The following is a 21,707-nucleotide window of genomic DNA, read 5'->3' on the forward strand; positions in this document are numbered from 1 at the left end:
TTTGATACAGACTAATTTATTTTTGTTGCCTGGGAACATTGGTTTTTAAAGACTTCATAGTTTGGGGTAATGATATTAAATGATTACTTTTAACTTACGACTTTCCCAATAAGTAGCATTTGCTTAAGATAAGAGATAATTAATGCAACTTTTTCTTTTATTACCTGGAACCGGCATTAGTTTTAATAATATGCTGTTTACTATTTAATTATCTACTACAAACCACAATTGAACCTGCAAACTGAAAAGATGAATTCAGGCACGCTCAACGAAATGATGCTAACTTAGTGCTGGTTTATTCTGTGATAAGTGATGGAGAATGCCCAAATAATCTGTAGTAGTTAAGCACACAAAAAAACCAACCTCTTCTATACCATCTAGATACAAAGGACATTCAACTGGCACTTAAGATGAGTTTTTTTGCTTTGAGTCAGACTAAAGTAATTAGATTTAGAAATAGCCTGGGAAATATGCTGAATGTAAGAAATTACAGCAGGTAAGTAAATTTTGATTTTTTAAAAAATATTTTATTTATTCATAGAGACACACACAGAGAGAGAGAGAGACAAGCAGGCTCCATGCAGGGAGCCCGACATGGGACTCAATCCCAGGTCTCCAGGACCACGCCCTGGACTGAAGGCGGCACTAAACCGCTGAGCCACCCGGGCTGCCCAAATTTTGATTTTTTTAAAAAGATTTTATTTATTTATTCATGAGCGACACACAGAGAAGCAGAGACACAGGCAGAGGGAGAAGAAGGCTCCATGCAGGGAGCTCCACATGGGACTGGATCCTGGGTCTCCAGGATCAGGCCCTTGGCTGAAGGCAGCGCTAAACCGCTAAGCCACCCAGGCAGCCCCGTAAATTTTGATTTTTAAAAATGTGGGTGCTTCCAGGTTTTTCTTCATTTCTTCTTTGTATAAATAATCCTTTTCTTGTAAATAGAAGAAGTTTACAAATCTCCTCTGCTCGTCATATTAATGATTTATTGTTGACAACTTTAAAAACAGTGGTCTTTATGGTTTAACAATTCAGGATTGTGAATGAGAGTAAACTTGCATTGCCTCATTGTTATGTAATTTTTGGAACAACAATTAACCCAGTAGATGCCAAGCCAACACATAAAGCTTGAAATTAACCCAAAGATCTTTACATTTGGCCTACTAGAAAATTTAGAATCTTTTGGAATCCTTTTTTTCACTCTAATGGGAATAAGGTTGTGATACCTCTGGTAATCATTCAGCTAAAATTTTTTCTGGTTTCTATCTCTTAGCCCTATGCAAAAGAATGACACTTCACTGTCAGATCATCCCCAGGAGATAGTGAGAAATTAAGCTTCAAGCCTAATTTTTAAAAAAATATTTAATTTATTTATTTATGAGAGACAGAGAGAGAGAGAGAGGCAGAGACATAGGCAGAGGCAGAAGCAGGCTCCCTATAGGGAGCCTGATGTGGGACTCAATCCCAGGACCCGGGGGATCATGACATGAGCCAAAGGCAGACACTCTACCACTGAGCCACCCAGGTGCCCCCAAGTCTAATTTTTCATGCTAACCAAGACAGGAAAAATACTGTCAATAAGTCTCAGTTACTGATGAAAAGGAACTATTTTTATATAAACTTGTAGTTTACAAGGATGGTATACAGCAACAAGGACTTGATAATCAATTCATCATTAAGGGAGCATTCCCTTTAACCAGGTTCTCCACATTGAACATGCTTAGTGTATACTGCCTCTGTATTATTCAGAATGGCTCATGTGATTGAGTTCAAAGGATACAAGTTTGGTAGTATTTAAATGACCATCTTGAACTTACCAGGACTGTTCTTAGGGAATAAAGCTGATTTATAAAGCCACTTAAAAAAAAAAAAAAACTTAAGAAGATAACAAAAATATTATTATATACTTCCTAAATATCTCTCATAATCTTTTTGTTTTACTGGCAGCAGGTATTGGTACCCTTTTAACAACATTCCTACTACTCTTTGAGTATTCATTTTATTTGAAGGACTGGGTAAGTAACTCAGTATATCCTTTGTATTTAGGAAGTGAAATATTGACCAATCTGTAAGAATTTAAATATCTATCAAAATGAATAATAAACCTAAGTACAAAACTGAAGGCTGAAATTTTCCTAAAAGGTAATGAAAAATTACTTTTTAATTAATTATTTTTTTAAAAACCTTTTTTATTACTCAAGAGTCTCCAGACTTGGGTAAAATTTGGGCCAATACTGGCATATCTGTACTTTCTTTTTTTTTTTAATTTTTATTTATTTATGATAGTCACAGAGAGAGAGAGAGAGAGAGAGAGAGAGAGAGAGAGAGAGGCAGAGACACAGGCAGAGGGAGAAGCAGGCTCCATGCACCGGGAGCCCGATGTGGGATTCGATCCCGGGTCTCCAGGATCGCGCCCTGGGCCAAAGGCAGGCGCCAAATCGCTGCGCCACCCAGGGATCCCCATATCTGCACTTTCTTAAAGCAATCTACTATTTTATATATGTATGTGTATACGTATAATTGACATACAACATTATATTAGTTTCATGTGTACAACATAATGCAATCTACCATTTCAAATCTTTGGGTCAATAACTGGATTCTTAAAGCAATCCCATTTAGAGAGACCAATTAAGCATCTTGGAAAACTAGAATAAGCTAATCTAACAAGACTAGGTAAGAATTAGAGAAAAAACATTAACTCCAGAAATGCTACAGAATGTAATATACAAACATACCTCCGGGGCTGTGACCGGCATTCCTCCTCCCCACTGTCTGCCTCCTGCATAGACAAGAAAATGATAAAAAAATAATTTAAAACCTGAGGTCTCATACCATAATACCAACAATGCAATTTTACTAAGCTTTACATGTAGGACTATCTCATTCATCTTGTGCACTTGAACAAATTCTCTCCATAAATAGCAACTTCAACTAACACAGAAGGTTGATATGTATCAGTAGAATTTATTTCTGGAAGAAATTTCAACAATAGTCTACAAACAAATTTCATTGATAACAAAATGCTAACAGTTAAAGCATTACCTCTGAAAAACAACTAAAGATGTTATGCCACTTTACGCTACTTCAAATTCAAAATGAGTGGGCATTCTGATTACCGCCAACAAATCTCATTCAGATGATCTATTAATAATTTTGATCCCCAAAGAACCTAAACAATGAGCAGCACTTCACAAAGTGCTCATGATCAAATCCTGAACAGTTAACCTCAACACAATGGCTACTACTTATTGTTTATAATGTACCAGGCTCCTTGCTCAATGCTTTAAGTACAGTGTCCTATTTATAAATTCAGAAGGCTGAGGGGTGCCTGGGTGGTTCAGTTGGTTAAGTCTTGGTTTCTTTCTCTCTTTTTTTTTTTTTTGAATAGTTTTTCTTTTTTTTTTCTTTTTAAGATTTTTATTTTATCCCTGACTCTTGGCTTCTACTCAGGTGATGATCTCGGGGTTGTGGGATGGAGCTCTGTATTGGGCTGCACACTCAGTGCAGAATCTGCTTGGGATTCTCTCTCCCTCTCCCTGTCCCCGCTGCCCTGTTTGCTAGCACACACACTCTTTCAAACAAACAAACAAATAAATAAGTAAATAAATAAAATCTTTTTAAAATTCAGAAGGCTGATGGTACTATATTTCTCACTGATTCTATTTTTTTTTTCTCACTGATTCTAACACATACAAACAGCTTAGGATAAATATCTTCAGTCAATAAAAAAAAAGCACTGAATCATAGTTTAATTGCATTATCTATTTTTTCTTAGTGGTACATAAAATAATTGAGGGTGTTATGGCAATTTAGATCCAGTGAAATATGGATTTTACAGATGAAGAAACTGAAATTCACAAAGAGGAAATACATAAGTTTCCCAAGGAAACTCATGTGGTGAAGCTAGAATTAAAAATGACAGAATACTGCCTCCCCATGCATTAAAAAAGCATATCATTTACTCCTCCCTGGCCTAGGTTAGAACTTTTAAGTTATTACACAGATTTTTATGTACATAAGAATGCTGACATAAAGAAAAAGTAAGAAAAGATGTCAGAATTAATAATGCTAAAGTGCTAAGTTTTTCTTTGAGTTTTCTCCCTGACATTTTATATTTGCTTTTTGGTCACTTTTTCTCTATTTGGCAAATATAAAAACTGGAGGACAAAAATAATTTCAAACAGTATGTGTACTGTCTGCCACTGAGAGCCACCTACATTTTCATGTTTATGGAACTATCCCCATTCATCTCTGTATCATTCTGTCTCCATCCCTGGTCAGCTACTATTACTTAAAATTCTACAACATTTATTCCCAGTTTATTTTTATTATTTTAAAAAAGATTTTATTTATTTATTCATGAGAGACACACAGAGAGAGGCAGAGACATAGGCAGAGGGAGAAGCAGGCTCCTTGGGGGGTGCCTGATGTAGGACTTGATCCAGAACCCCAGGATCACAAACTGAGCCAAAAGCAGATGCTCAACCACTAAGCCACCGAGGTGCCCTATTTTCATTATTGATTTCAGGCATGCCTATTATTTCCCACAAAGGAAAGAATATAGCAAAGAGTCTACCTACAGAGAGAACAAAAGTTAAATGTCATAGTGTGCTAAACTATTGCCTAAAGGGAGGTTTTAGGTTCAGAAGTATTCACCCTTTAAGGACTGAAGAGTGTTAAAAGGAAAATAACTGATTGTCCCTAGAGTCAATAGAATCTGGAAAGTTTGCAAGAAAGAAAATGAAAAGATTCAGATAAGCAAATGTAAATGTTAGATTTTGAGGCCCAAGGGAACTATTATATATAGAAATGATTTCCTGGAATCTCATTTAACAAATAGTGCTTCCTTACGATTACTACAATTAATGAGCTCAACTTCTGATGTATTCTCATATCTTTTAATTGTATAAAAACTATATAAAGGGTATATTTAAGATAAATGTAAGTTATGAGGCACAGTAATACAATGAATACCTGTAAATACCTTTCTACTTAAGAGCTAGACTAGTACTGGGGCTCCTGGGTGGCTCAGTCAGTTGGGCATCTGACTCTTGGTTTTGGCTCAGGTCATGATATCAAGGTCCTGAGATCCAGCCCCTGTTGGGCTTTGTGCTCAGCATACAGTCTGCTTGATCATGACCTGAGCCAAAGCCAAGAGTCAGAGGCTTAGCTGACTAAGCCACCCAGATGCCCTTTTTGTGTTGTTTTGGTGGAAATATGTTTTTGTTTCTCTTGGGTAATGGGACAGATGCATGCATAATTTTGTAGGAAATTACCAGGCCTTTTTCCAAAGTGCTTGTAACACTTTACACTTATCAACAATGTATGAAAGCTGCAATTACATTTAGCATTTTTCTTCTCCTATGGTTATTGTTTTCATGTCCTCAGAAACTTTTGCTTACTCTTTAGTTACAAAAATACTTGATCATATATAAGGTCTATCTATGACCCATCCTGAAAAAATATTTGTATATGGTGTCAGGCAGGGGTGAGGGATGAGGTTCCTTTTTTTTTCACATGGATACCTAGTTTTAAGTACCATTTGTTGAAGACTTTCCTTTCCCCATTGGATTACTTGGCCCCTTGTAAAAAATCAAATGACTGTATATGTGAGGTCTACTTTTGGGTTCTTAATTCTGTTCCATTGATCTATTTGTCAGTTTTTATGCCAGCCCCACACTATCTTGACTACTGGATTTTATAGTAAGTTTTGAAGGAAATATAAATCCTCTAACTTGATTCTTTTGCAAGATTTTGCTTTATCTTCTAGTAAGACTTTCTGTCTTGAAATCTACTTTATCTGATATTAATATAGCTGTTACACTTATTTATGCTCATGGTTTACAAGACTTATTTTTCAATTTCTTTATATTTTAAAGAATGTCTCTCTTTTTAGATTTTTATTTATTCATGAGAAACACACACACACAGAGGCAGAGACAGAGGCAGAGGCAGAGGGAGAAACAGGCTCCCCACAGGGAGCCCAATGTGGGACTCGATCCCTGGACCCAGGATCATGTCCTGAGTTGAAGGCAGATGCTCAACGGCTGAGCCACCCAGGTATCCCTAAAGAATGTCTCTTATAAACAAACCATAACTGCATCTTGGGGTGTCTGGGTGGCATAGTCGGTTGGGTGTCTGACTCTTGGTTTCAGCTCAGATCATGGTCTCAGGGTTGTGGGACTGAACTCCAAGTCCAACTCTGCATCTAACATGGAGTCTGCTTGAGAATCTCTCTCCCTCTTCCCTCGTCCCCTCCCCCATTCTCTTTCTCTGAAATAAATAAATCTTTTTAAAAATATAGTTGTATTTTGCTTTATCTATTGTGATAATCTTTGCCTTTTAATTATACTGTTTAGTTAATTAACATTTAATGTAATCTGATACAATAAGATTTGGATCTACAATGTTACTATTTATTTTCTATTTGTCACCTACATTTTCATTCCTCCTCTTCTGTCTTCTTTTGTATTATTTGAATATTTTTTAGAATTTCATTTTAATTTATTGGTTCTACCTCTTCATTATTTTCTATTCCATTGCCTTTTTTTAATTATGGCTTTATTCTTAAACAATATATCATTTAGTTTTGATTGTTTAAGAGCTTTAAAAATTGTATTATATATATGTGTGGTCTTGCCAATATGCTTTTTTAATACTAAGTATTAAAAGCTAACAAGATTCACCCACTTACTACATATAGCTATATTTCATTTTTACCAAGACTGCATTATATGAATATAAATAACAAAGTTTATCCATTCTACTTGTATAGATTGTTCCCCATTTTTGGTGACATCAACCATGCCACTATAAACATTCTTGTACATGTCTTTTGGTCTATATGCATAAGAGTGTCAACACAGGATATATACTAAGCAATGGGATTGCAGGGTCACAGGGTAAACAAAGGTTAACATTTACAAGATAGTGCCAATTTATTTTCCAAAGTAGTTGTGCTGACTTACACTCCCACCAGGAAAGAGTGTTTTGGTTAATGTTAAATCCTAGCTACACTTGGAACCGTCATGTTTTTATTTTTTGCCAATCTAGTATTGTATCTAACTATGGTCTCAATTTGCTTTGCCTTGATTATTAATAAGTATGAACAACCATTTATGTTTATGGCCTATTACTAACTTCATGCTTTTTGCCTCATACCTAAAAGGAGGATAATTCAAATGATTTTCAGTTCTTTGATGGATTTTTTTCTTTTTTAAAAAGATTTATTTATTTGAGAGAGAGTGTGTGCATGAGTAGGGGGGAGCAGCACGGGGAAAGGGATAGAGAGAATCTCAAGCAGATTCTCTGATGAGCACAGAGCCTGACATGGGGCTCAATCCCACAACCCTGAGATCATGACCTGAGCCAAAAATCGAGAGTCTGACACTTAACCAACGAGGCACCCTAGATTTTTTTTTTTTTAACCTGTGAGAATTGTGATGAAAGTATATGGAGAAGTAAAAAGCAAAAACATCCTTGATGCTTCCTTAGGAGGGCATACACAACAAAATAATTTATATCTACAGAGGTGAACAAACTAACACTTATTGAGCATCATTATGAGCCAAGTACTTTATATGTTATTTACTAAGCACCATAATTAGACTTGTTCAATGACACAATGCCAATAAACGGTATAGTTAGGATTTGAACTCAGGTCTATCTTTCTGCTATAACCAGCTTCCTCTAAACTAAGAATCTGAGTTTGATACCTATATCCAAAGATAGGGAGTAGGGAGGGAGCCACAAAAGAAAGCATTTCTTTTTTCATGGCTTATAATAAAATAATACCATTGTCAACTTTCTTTTATGACTTCTACACTTTAAAATAGTGCCAAAGGAGGGATCCCTGGGTGGCGCAGCGGTTTGGCGCCTGCCTTTGGCCCAGGGCGCGATCCTGGAGACCTGGGATCCAATCCCACATCGGGCTCCCGGTGCATGGAGCCTGCTTCTCCCTCTGCCTGTGTCTCTGCCTCTCTCTCTCTCTCTCTCTCTCTCTCTCTCTGACTATCATAAATAAATAAAAAAGTTAAAAAAAATTATAAAATAGTGCCAAAGGAGTGGAAAATTTCTTTGGCACACACAAAAAAGCAGGTCAGAGTAGTGCTTCTAATGCAAGATCCTCAACTTTTTTCTTTCTTTCTTAGATTAATATTACAATATTCAGGGCAATGAATGATTTGCTTTCCATTGCTATTACTTGGAAAAAGAGACTTAAAGAAAAAAACAACTTAGTATATATCAAGGTACTGTAGGCCTTAGGCCTTAGAGTACAATGGATTCAAAAGGAATGAAGAAAATGCTCAATTATATTTCTTTCAGTAGAATCCATTGCCACAAAAGCAAAGATAAAACACTGCTCACTCAATAAGAATAAGTCATACAGTTATCTTGAATGGTGGTATTTAAATGGTAACTAAAGGTAAAATTCTTACTATTCTATTCTAACAAGTGCATATGACAGATATAACCAACTACTCTGTCAAGTAACTTCACACCTTGTTAGGAAAAAAAAAAAAGCCAAAATAGTCAACCTGCTCAGAACATTAGAAAATACCAGGAGGAAAGTACAGAGATAGCTCTTAGTTTCTTCTTAGTGAATGGAATAATTTCTAATGTGTAAGGAAGAGATCTAATTAATTGAATGACTAAATATATGTTTGTTGTTTTTTTTATATATTCCAGAGTCCTATTATTAAATAATTAGAAAAATTCAACCTATAAACAATATAGTATGAGATTTTAAATAGAATTCAATTTTCGGCTATTTTCAGGAACCATTAAGTATGAACTGAAAGATTAAAGCGTTCTTATGAATCTATTACTACTTGGGCATAAAAGTAGGTTGCTAAATAAAAGATGTTTGGAAAAATGTAAGCACCCAGGTGATATTTGCTGATGAGTAGGCTGGGGAGAGGGAGATGCTGCTAGCCTTGAAATACACTGCACTAGACAGGTGTTGTTAAGCATGTACCTTCCCGAACCTACTGTTTAAGATTCTTTACACTTTCCATATGCTTCAATCCAAGTGGACTCATTCATTATACTTCAAATGTATCTATTAGCTTCCTTTGTCTACACTGTTTCATCAACATGGAAGGCCCCACTCCCCTCTCCTACATCCCTTCCCAGCTTTGAAAGATGGTTTCAAAAGCCTGAAGTTCATGATATTTTTAAAAATCATCTTATAAGCTGTCTGTCTCCCTCCAAACTTGTGACACTACCCAGTTCTGTTTCTGGGTTACCACTGGGAGCTGTTGCTGGGTGTCTTTTGTCTATAATCTTTAAAAATGTTCTTAAGATGTGCTACTTAACTCACCCATTTGTGAAAATTTCAGAATTGCTATGTTGTCTTTTCTATCATCAGAGATTCAACTCTTTGAGGCTACTTGGTTTTAAAAAGCAACAAGACTTACTGTGTTCTGAACTTGTTATAACTGACAAGCAGGCAATATGAAAACTTTACAAAGTTCTTAACTCTGGCTCCCTTTACAACTTTTTAATAACAATAATCTTTAGTCCTCATGCTTACCAATTTTTATTCCTTAGCTTTGAGGTGGGGCCAATGGTGTGTTGGGGCTGGTTAGTAGGCTCATGAGAGCCAATTGTTAGATTTTTAGGAATGTTGTGACACTCACATTGGTAGCTTGAAATTGGCCATACTGGGTATTTACCGGGGAAATCAGAAAATGCTACATACAAATCAGCCCCAGCCCAGAGAACAGGTTTTTAAACATTTACCTCTATACCATGAGGTATGCGGCACAAGAATCTGTAAATTTAAAAAGCTTCATAGATAACTAACAAGCAGTTAAAGATTGAAACCTTTCTCTTTAACATTTGGAAAAACATCAAAAAGCCCAGGATACACATAGCTACTACTTCCTTAAGATAACTGTGCTAGGTACCAGGGAGATCAGTGATAATGGTAACTTAGCTCTCCAAAAGGATCTATTGTCCCCCTTTCTAGACTATAAGGTCTGTAAGGGCAGGAATATGTTTGCATAGTGATAGTCATATGCTCAGTAGACATTAGATGAATTAATAAATACTGCACAAAGTATCATAACCTTGGTATCACAACTAGGTATCACAACCTAGTAAGTGGCAGAAGTAGGAATAAACCTTCAGCTAATTCCAATATATCATATACGTCATCTCCATTAAATTACTGGTCATATCCTTGGTCTGTCAATCAAAGATGAGTGCTTAAAATGGGAAAGAAAGCAATTAGCATCCATCATAAGGTAGTAAGACTATGGCTCTGTGCCATGTTTTCCTTCTCCATAATTTAAAGTCTTCTCATGGGGCACCTGGGCGGCTCAGTTGGTTAAACATCTGCCTTTGGCTCAGTTCATGATCCCATGGTCCTGGGATCGAGCCCCACGTTGGGCTCCCTGCTCAGTGCAGAGCCTGTTTCTCCCTCTCCCCTACCCCCACTCATGCTCTTTCTCTTAAATAAATAAATAAAATCTCTAAAAAAGTCTTTTCATGACTATAATTCATTTAAGCCACCCTGGGATGAATTCTATGCAGGTATGATTAGAGACTTACTTTTCTGCTGAAGAAACTAACTCATGAAAGTGTGAAGATTTAACCTAAGAGTAAGCAGTAGAGTCAAGATTCTGTCTGTTAAGGTCAAACCTTCTGCCAGAACAAGCTACCTCTCTTATATTAAAAGAATACTGTGGGGACACTGATAGGGGCCTGATCCTAAGGCCTTGTCTTTGAGTTACTCCCTATCCAGATTCTGTTCCCTTCTACTCAAGTGAAATTCCACATCTCATTGTCCGACGACTTCGCCATTGGTCCATTTCCTTCTTTGTAGCCTAAGCCCTCAATATGGACATACAGTCTTATGTTTAGCCAGGACATAGTGGTATAACTGTACTAATTGTTTAAACATTGAAATACTTCTATACCAGAGGGCAAATAGTAGCTGTCTACTGCCTCTCAGAATGTTTCAAGATCTGAGAACAATCAGGATGATGCCTGGACAGCAGAGGATTTCCAGGTCTTGCTCCTGCTTATTCTAATTGGTTTTATAGCAATGCCAGACCAGTTGCTAAATATTGAGTATCATTTCTACCTACAGCAAATCTTTTCTGTTCTCTAAACTTAGATTTAAAATTCTTAGCTCTGTCTTAGCTTCACCCTAGAGATAATGCCTGTATGCCTCTTTCACCTATATCATCTGTTCTGTTTTTCTGTGTGTATTCTGCTAGCCACACTCCAATAAAGTTTTTATTTTATTTTTAAAAAAGATTTTATTTATTTATTCATGAAAGACTGAGAGAGGCAGAGACATAGAGGGAGAAGCAGGCTCCTTACAGGGAGCCCAATGTGGGACTCGATCCCTGGACCGGGATCACACCCTGAGCTGAAGGCAGATGCTCAACTACTGAGCCACCCATGCATCCCTGACTTTTGGGTTTAGTACCAGTCCTCTGCAACACATGATTATTACCATGCCTCCCCAAGGAATTTAAAAATAAAAAAGGCACTGATAACATCTGAAGGAGCTAAATAAAATCTGCTTATTGAAGTTTTTCTTCATATTAAACATTTAAATTATTTGTGGATATAAAGAATTAGGATACAATTAACCAAAGGTACAACTTGAAACATTATTCAGAAATAAATCCACAAAAGACTCTGAAAAGCCAAAGATATCTTGAGAAAGAAGAACAAAGCTGGAGATATCACAGTCCCAGATTTTAAACTATACTACAAAGCTGTTGTAATCAAAGCAGTATACTACTGGCACAAAAACAGATACATAGACCACCGGAATAGAATTGAGAGCCCAGAAATAAACCCACTCTTATATGGTTAATGTGCTCCTACAACAAAGGAGGCAACAATATACAATGGGGAAAAGATAGTTTCTTCAATAACTGGTGTTGGAAAAACTGAATGACTACATGCAGAAGAATGAAACCAGGCCTTTCTGTACCATACACAAAAATAAATTCAAAATGGATTAAAGACTTATTAAATATAAGCCTGAAACCATAAAACTCTTAAAGAAAATAGGCAGTAATAGTCTCTTGGACATCAACCTGAGAAATATTTTTCTGGATATGTCACCAAAGGCAAAGGAAACAAGCAAAAACAAATATTTGGGACTACATAAAACAAAAAGCTTTTGCACAGTAAAGGAAATCATCAAGAAAATGAAAAGGCAACCTTCTGAATGGAAGAAGATATTTGCAAATGATATAACCAATAAGGAGTTAATATCCAGAATATATATATATATATATATTATATATATATATATCTCAGAGAACTCAACACCCTAAAATAATACCATTAAAAACTGGGGAAAGGACCTGAATAGACATTTTGCCAAAAAAGACTTAAAGGTAGCCAACAGATACATGATCAAATTCTCAACATCACTGATCATCAATCACTGATCATCACAGAAATGCAAATCAAAAACCCAATGAGATCATAATCTCACACTAGTCAGAATGGCTAGTATCAAAAAGATAAGAAATAAATGTTAGTAAGGATGTGTAGAAAAGGGAACCTTCCTTGTGCACTGTTGGTAGGAATGTCAATTGATGCAACCACTCTGAAAAACAGTATCAAGGTTCCTCAAAAAACTACAAATAGAAGTACTATATGATCCAGTAATCCCACTTCGGGGCACTTATCCAAAGAAAACAAAAATGCTAATTTGAAAAGATAAATGCAGCCCTATGTTTATTGCAATGTTACTTATAGTGGCCAAGATATGTAAGCAACCTAAGTGTCCATCAACTGACAAGCAGATAAAAAAATATGATACAGATGTAAGATGGAGTACTACTCAACTGTAAAAAAAAGGAAATCTTGACATTTGCAACAACATGGATGGACCTAGAGGGTATTTTGCTAAATAAAATAAGTCAGATGGAGAAAAATAAATACTGTATGATTTCACTTATATGAGGAACCTAGAAAATAAATAAGCAAAAACAACAACAACAACAAAAGAAAACAAAAAGAAATACATTAATATATAGAGAGAAAAAACTAGAGGTTGCCAGAGGGAAGGAGGGGTGGGGTATAGGTGAAATAGATGAGGGAGATTAAGAAGTACAAACTTCTAGTTATAAAATAAGTTATGGGATGAAAAGCACTGCATAGGGAATATAGTCAATAATATTTTAATAACTTTGTGGGGTGCCAGATGGTAAGTACAGTTATCTGGTGAGCATTTCATAATATATATAATTGCAGAATCACTATGTTATATACCTGAAAGTAATATAATATGCCAACTATACTTCATAAAGCAATCAAGGAAACAAGCTGGGCAAAGAACACATGTAGAAGAGTAATAAAGGAACACTGATTACCTACCAAATACTACTAAGCAGCATAATTGTTTCAAATTTTCCAAAGTCATTTTCAAACCAAGTAGTTGATAAATATATGATCAAAAAGAAACGAGAATATTTAAGACATAGTGTACTGCTGGACGGCTCAGGGCATGATCCCAGGATCTGGGATTGAGTCCTGCATAGGGCTCCCTGTGAGGAGCCTGCTTCTCCCTCTGCCTTTGTCTCTGCCTCGCTCTGTGTCTTTCATGAATAAATAAATAAATCTTAAAAAAAAAAAAAAGACCTAGTGTGCTGCTAAGACTAGTTTGATTAGGGGGAAATGCATTGCTGTTTTGTTTGTATTCATATTTAAATCTAGAGAATTAGCTATTCAGCCATCAACAGGGGAAAAGACAGAATCAGGATATGGGATATCTTTGGCAAATAAATAATCAACATATTCATTAAAAGCTCCTAGAGTCCACAGGGGACAAAAAGAAGTTTTGAGACAGTATCATAGTCAAGGAGTTTATCTGGTCATTATATTTGAACAGTAGATACAAACAAGTACAGTGTAATTGCATGGCACAGGAAGTATAGTTCACTGAACTGAATTCAGAAGAGAGATCTCACAATGGGTTACGGTATTCACAGGAACAGTGAGCTATGAGTCCAATCTTGACAGAAGAGTAAAATTTGAAGAGGCACAGAGACTGACAGGGCATTTGAGACATGAGCAAAAAGAAGGAAAATAGGGAATACATTTGGCACTGTTGGACTGGTGGTGAGTGGATCTGCTGAGTTGAATGAAACATAGGACTTGCCTTGAGATGAGTTACAAAGTTGCAAAAGGCAGGGATCTAGGCCTGATCCCAAGGCGAAAGCTAGGGAAGGTAATTATCAGCATTTTAGAAAATTAAACAAAATTATAAATACGTTGCTTTGGTGGTAATGAACATTCTCTAAGGAAACAGAGGCTAAAATTTAGAAAGCCAATTAGGAAAAATGAGGTACTCTTCCTAAAGCCGGAGGACATTGCGCAATATAACCACAGATCTCCACTAGAGGGCAGACAAGTCAAAGCTTTTCTGTAGTTAAACTAGAGACACTGCATCCACAGAAAATACTGAGAGAAAACATGTGTTCTTTAAAGACCTTTTTCAGTGCTTTCAACCTTCGACAGCGCCTTTAAATAGCATATAAATCTTTCACAGAATAGCTTTCTGTGGTATAAAATGCTTCTTAATTGCAAAATAGACCAGTGGAAAAGTTATACATTAGGAACCTGGCTTAGCTGACAGGCACATGTGCTTATAAACATACCTGGAATGCCAAGAGCAGCACTCATTACTGGCTACCTTACCTCAGGCTTCCCCACCCATCTCAGGCACATTCTAAACACTACTCATGCCAATGCCTAACAATGTGTATACTAGCTGGACCATGATTTCAATCTAGGTTCTCCTTTTGGTCAATGGTCTTAAAGACTCATCCCTTTAAAGTCAGAGTGAGGGGAGGTCACCAGATAGAGGTTCTTACATGTACATTTGACTCAGTAGGCTGAGGAGTTCATATGGGGGTGTTGGTGGGAGTCATAGGGTCTCACTAACATAGCATGAATATTAACGTCCAAATAAAGGGTTGAGAATGCCATCAAACTTTTTAGATGCTAAAGCTAGATTTTACAAAGTACATAACACTTTTTCTGTTTTGATCTCTTGCAAAATGTCTGTCATTAAAGGTACAAGGGCAGTAGTAGGTTGCCTTTCTGCCATTAGCTAGGAGTAGTTTTCTTCCACTCTTGATGAATGCTAGTATCACAAGTATTTTATTGACAACAGTTAGTTTCTTAAAAACAACAACATGTGGGTTCAGATATTAGGTATTTCAACTGCAGGTAAAATTTGCTATACTAAGATTCTGGTACTATCTTTAATAAGCCAGGCTACTGAGTATCTTAGATTTTGCTATACTGTTCCCTCTGCCTAAAATACATTTCATTTCCTTTTTTGCTTGCCTACTTCTACTCAAGTATGGAGAAAAGATCCTTCAACCAAGGTGTCCCATTTTCCATGTTGTAGATTCAGTCTTCAAATATTATTTACCATATATAATTTAAATAGAAAAATGTAGTAAAAATTCCTAGCACAAGAGTATTCATAGCCATACCTATTGCAAATTTTCACATGGTCAATCATTTTAGAGACTTCCATAACAGAATTCTGATATAAGCAAAGATGAATGGTGCAATGTTCTCAATAACAGGAATTAGTCACCTAATCATCATCCTCTGCTTTTTGGCAATCTCTATCAAGAGCTTTTTTTTTTTTATCAAGAGCTTTAAAATTGGTACCATTTTTGACCTTATAGTCTCATGTCTAGCAAAAACAAAACAGAAAAATCTTCAAAGATCTGTATACAAGGATACCAAATACAGACTATTCATAACAGCAAACAAGTCACCTTAATGTACAAAGACAAGAGTTGAGTAAATTAAGAAACTGCAAAAGAATAGAATTGTATTAAGCCATTAGTTTATATTGTCTATTTAAAATAAGAACATGATCAGAAAGTGAGGATTATTGAAAAAAAGGGCAGGTTTCTTACGGGATGTGGGTTCTAAGTGATAACTTTCTTCTTTATGATCACTTATATTTTCTAAACTTTCTACAATGATCATGTATTATAATCAGAAAAAAAACTTTTAAAATGTGGATTAAGGACATGGAAGAAATATACAGATTCCTATTCTTTTTCTTTTCTTAATTAGATGTCTTCTGATATATTAGGTAGAAGATTACACATGTCCATCAAACCAATGTTTTAAAAGAGACAGAATTAATAATTTGGAAGATCAACCAGTAAAAGCCTCTATTGGCAAGTGGCTACTTGAGTAAATGACATGCTCTTTTGAACAGTGGCTTCTCAACCCCTGCTACAACTATGTGAACTCAACTCCAGTTCACAACTTTTCCTATTCAATGTTCTTTTTCTCTAGAGCCATGCTTTTTAAACTGGGATACAAGTACCCTAGGGTCATGCCTCAGTGTGGTAGGAATTACTGAAATCAAAGGTTGAGTATAAACCATACTCCCAGAGCATCAGTTTTACTTGATTGGATGTAATATTTTCAATTTTTTTTTTTAAGAGAGAGGAAGTGGGGAAGGGCTGAGGGAAAGGGAGAAAGAGAATCTTAAACAGGCTCCACACCCAGAGCAGTGCCCACTGGGTCATGACAACCTGGGATCATGACCTGAGCCAAAACTCAAGAGTCCAACACTTAACTGATTGAGCCACCCAGATACCCCGATGGAAAGTATTGTTTTTATGGCAACAGAGATACAGATACTTAATTTGAAATTTGAAGTAGACTATAATAATTCAAATAAATCTCAGGCTTATAATAGACTCCTTTAAACTCTGTATACCGGGGCAGCCCCAGTGGCGCAGCGGTTTAGCGCCGCCTACAGCCCAGGGCATGATCCTGGAGACCCTGGATCGAGTTCCACGTCAGGCTCTATGCATGGAGCCTGCTTCTCCCTCTGCCTGTGTCTCTGTCTCTATGAATAAATAAATAAAATCTTCAAAAAAAAATAAACTCTGTATACCCAGACTGCCAGAGGTTTCCATTCATTCATTCATTTTAAAGATTTTATTTATTTATTCATGAGAGACAGACAGAGAGAGAGAGAAAGAGAGAGAGACAGAAACACAGGCAGAGGGAGAAGCAGGCCCCATGCAGGCAGCCCAATGTGGGACTCGATCCTGGGTCTCCAGCATTAGGCCCTGGGCTGAAGGCAGCACTAAACCGCTGAGCCACGGGGGCTGCCCCAGAGGTTTTTTATTCACTACCCTCTGCTGTTAGAGACACTCTGGTAGAAAGACATGACAAGTACTGTAAAGGACTGCTGTGTGTAACTTTATTTATTTATGTACATATGTATGTATGTATTTTTACATAGGTTCTACGCCCAAAGTGGGGCTTGAACTCACAGCCCTGTGATCAAGAGTCACATGTTTTATCAACTGAGCCAGCCAGGGACCCTTGCTGTGTGTGACTTTATTTTTTTTATTTTTTTAAAAGATTTTATTTATTTATTCATAGAGACAGAGAGAGAGAGAGAGAGAGAGAGAGAGAGAGAGAGGCAGAGACACAGGCGAAGGGAGAAGCAGGCACCACGCAGAGAGCCCGACCTGGGACTAGATCCCAGGGTCTCCAGGATCAGGCCCTGGGCTGCAGGTGGCGCTAAACCGCTACGCCACCGGGGCTGCCCCTGTGTGTGACTTTAAAATAAAGCTTGTGGGGCAGCCCCCATGGCCCAGCGGTTTAGTGCTGCCTTCGGCCTGGGGAGTTATCCTGGAGACCCGGGATTGAGTCTCACATCGGGCTCCCTGCATGGAGCTTGCTTCTCCCTCTGCCTGTGTCTGCCTCTCTCTGTGTGTGTCTGTTATAAATTAAAAAAACAAAACTAAACTAAAAAAAAATAAAGCTTGTGTCTAATACTGAACAATTAACATATAAGTTAAATTCTGGGGAGTATGGTCAGTTAATAAATATGAAGAGAAGATCAGATGCTTATGACTCCTTAATTCCTTGATCTACCTCCAAGACTATAGGCTGGCCACTTAACTTTATCTGGTTCCATAAACAAGAGACTAAAGAACAAAAGTGGTGAAAAAGTTGACTGAGTACTTAAACAACTCAAAGCCTTCAGGTTTTACTTGAGATGAAGCAGAGGTACTGAAGTAAAGAAAAAATTATGAAATTATAAATTAGAATGTGACCTAATTCCTAATATAAGTTAGGCCTAGCTAAGGATCCTTGCTAACACACTGAACATCATAAGGAATCCAATTATTAATAGTCTTCCACAATTAAAACATCCCTGGCTTTATTTTATTAATGGAAATAAAGGACAGAGGAAAAAACTGGCAACTTATTGCAGGAAGCTTTTAATTACACTCAATCCCCATTAACTTTGACAACCCATCAACTCAACTACAAGAGCACCTCTCCCATTAATATAAGTCTAACTAGAACTGCATGAATACAAAAAACTGTTTAAGAGAAAGGTAAAATCTTATGAGAGAACCATTCAGTCATTTGAATTTCTCCTCCAATTTGCTAAAAATCAGAATCATGTATTATTAATTTTTAGATTATCTAACCCACCTCAGAAACTTGTTAGCTACTCGTTCTTATGTGTCTATTGTTTTTCACTAAATACTTCCACAAAGTCTCCTCATTTTCTTCTCCAGCCTCACTTTTAACTTTCCTAAGGCTCCTATCTACCTTTCCCTTCGATTTTGCACAAACCTCAAGAAATTCTCTCCTTGGTCTTTGAATTTTATACCTGGAGATAATTTTAGGAAATATTTATTCTCTAAACTCTGGGAAAATATTATTGATGTATCTCTCCCACTATCTCCTCACCAGTTATCAGTCTAAGACAGAAGAAACTGTTACAATCGACTTTTCAATACAATCCTTTTCTTCTTCCATCTGCAGGGAGTTTGGGAAATACCTCATCAGTGATGCTTTAAAATTCTGACAATCAAGACCAGTAACTACAGGAAGCCTGTGATGATATAATCAGATTAGTTTTCTAATTACCCAGTTATCTATTCTTTGATTTGGATTTTTTCCTCAAAACTGAATAGAACTGGGGAGGAAACAGGAGATTAAAAAGACAAAATTAAAAGGCAAGATGGATATACCTGATAGGAAGCCTCTTCCCCTATTTACAGATTCTAATACAAAAAAGTTTAACTGAAAACATTTATCCCCATTGTCATCAGTTAGATATTTCTTGAGAAACTAGTACAGTCCCAATAGGGATTTGGCTGTATGTAAAAATTAAAAAAAAAAAAAACAATAAAAAGCACCAGCAATGCCATAAGAATGCAATTCCTGGAAGCAAAATAGTTTTAAAAAGACATTCCCCAGACAGTATCCCAGTTAGTAAACATTTTGAAACAACTGCCAAGAAATATTTATTACTTCCCTAATTTCCTGGAAACATAACTTTCCTGATAAACAATGCCTTGAACATCTCGTGAAAAGAACAAATCCCAAGACTACTAAGTAAGTGTTGGTAAAATGAAATATTACATGCTCTATTTCATCAACTTGAATCTATGGAATAAAATAGTAGCTATAAAGTATACTGCAGAAAAAAAAAAACAACTCTCAAACTATCAAAGTAAATTGAGAGAGCAGACAAAAATGCATTCATGCTGGGGCACCTGGGTAGCTCCAATAGTTGAGGGTCAGACTCTTGGTTTCAGCACAGGTCATGCATGGTCTCATGGGTCATGAGATGAGCCCTGAGTTGGGCTTCACATTCAGCCAAAAGTCTGCTTGAAAATTCTTTTCCTCTGCCCCTCTCCCCACTCACATGTGCATACATGCTCACTCTCTCTAGAATAAATAAATCTTTTTAAAAAATGTGTTTGTGCTATATTTTCTGTAAGATCTAAGAGACCAACAATGAGGAAAACTAGGCCTTAAAGAAAATCAATGGTGGCTTATAGTTTTATCTATGCATATGATATGAACACATGTACCCAGTCATTATCAGCTTCAGGTAAGTGCTTCTACAGACTGTACCACAGAACTGAATTTTTATAAAGTGATCATTTCCAATTTTCATAACTTTGAGGAGTCACATAGTGGAACTCAGTATGCACAATCCAATGGCAAATAAGCAGTAATTAAGCTAACTACCTGTGACAATTATAATATATTCAGATCTGATTCTCAACCTTTAGAGCAACTGCATCACATAGATAATAACTAATCAACTCCGGGTTCATAAATACTTATTTCTTGGGCTGTATAGTCAAGGGTTTAAAACAATTTCACATAAGTAAAATATAAGAAATGTTAAAAATATTTCCACTTTTTAAACTATTATATTTTATATGAACTAGGCCCATGACGTTTTCCTATCAGGGAGTTGGTTGGGCAAACTAATTCAAAAGTTATGGTTCTTCTTTCTATATTGATTAAAATAAAGACCAATGCCAATAATAGTTATGCTTATAATGTAGAAAAACAAAATAAATTTAAACAGTATACCACAGGTTGTAAATATCCAGCTTTTCCCCCACACTTCACTTCAAAAAGCTTGTGTGAGAAAAGCAAAATCTGCTTCCATATGACTCTTGACATTCTTAGATTCTTCAAAATGAATCCATCACTGAAATAGGAGACATAAAATATCAGACCTATATGCCCATTTATTTAAGAATTGTCTCATAAGTCAGTCCAATCTCCAAGTATAGTGCTAGGTGTTGGGGATAAAACAGATACCATCCCTGCTTCAGTCTGAAAAAGGAAGCAATCAAATAATCACGAGCAAAGAAACAAAAATAAATTGTAACTATAAGTAGTTGGGAAATAAAAATACTACTACTGGTGTTCACACATACAAACTGATTGCACACCCCAGGTCCCAGCTATTATGCTGTCTGCAGTAAAAACCCTAACTCCCAGGGTACCTGGGTGGCTCAATCAGTTAAGTGTCTACCTTCTGCTCAGGTCATGACCCCAGGGTCTTGGGAATAAGCGGGCATTAGGCTCCCTGCTCAGTGGGGAGTCTGCTTCTCCTCTGTCCCTCTCCCTTTGCTCGTGCTCTCACTTTCTCTCTCAAATAAACAAAATCTTTTTTTTTATAAACAAAATCTTTAAAAAAAATCCTAACTCCCTTCTAAAAGTTATTCCTCAAGCTTTCTTTCATTTTTCATCATTCATTTACAGAATAAAACAAATTTAAATAAAATATTTCCATTGAATTTGAGTGCTGCCATGGAGACCACCTCACAGGCTATTAATGTAGACTTTGGATTTTAAATTATAAAGAAGCCTACTGGAAAACTAGTTATAAAAATTAAAAAAATACATTCAACAGATATTAAATTCAGATTAGACTGAATTCAGCCCATTGCCATTTCTCTCTTCTAACTGGTCCTTGGACTGTACAGCAATTTCTGCATCTGCTGCTTGGGGGAACCATCAACCATAAGAACTCCAGGTACTTTCCTTTTTCTTTCCTCCTATACCATCTACAAGCATCTGAAAGAGTCCATTCAGAATTCAAACTACTTCTAGTTATTTATAGCACCACAACCTAGGGAAATGCTTCAGTCAAAAACATATTTTGCTTTGACCTTCCTATATCAAGGAGTTGGTTCCTGTTTTTTAGGAAGAAAAATCATGTAAAATCCTAGTCTCTGATCTCCCTTGACTGGGTATGAGCTCTCCTTTCCTGAATTCCTATTCTTTCTTCTTGCATTTATCTTCTTTCTTCAATTATTATTATATGTATTTATACCTTATCCTCATTTATTAAGGGGAAACCACCTAATAGATATTCTATAAAT

At 36.4% G+C, this 21,707-nt stretch overlaps 1 protein-coding gene across 2 annotated transcripts in view; it reads right to left on the reverse strand.

Annotated features, from left to right (window-relative positions):
• The window catches only part of SSH2 (slingshot protein phosphatase 2), a 244,035-nt gene that overhangs the window by 144,579 nt on the left and 77,749 nt on the right, over nucleotides 1-21,707 (reverse strand). For both annotated transcript variants that reach the window (XM_055317858.1, XM_055317847.1), the window contains one exon: nucleotides 2,739-2,782. In XM_055317858.1, coding sequence (XP_055173833.1) covers nucleotides 2,739-2,782 — 44 coding nt within the window. The remainder of the gene's footprint in view (nucleotides 1-2,738; nucleotides 2,783-21,707) is intronic.

Source organism: Nyctereutes procyonoides, unplaced genomic scaffold (genome assembly GCF_905146905.1).
Source record: "Nyctereutes procyonoides isolate TBG_1078 unplaced genomic scaffold, NYPRO_anot_genome, whole genome shotgun sequence".
In the NCBI taxonomy this organism is placed as follows: Eukaryota; Metazoa; Chordata; class Mammalia; order Carnivora; family Canidae; genus Nyctereutes; species Nyctereutes procyonoides.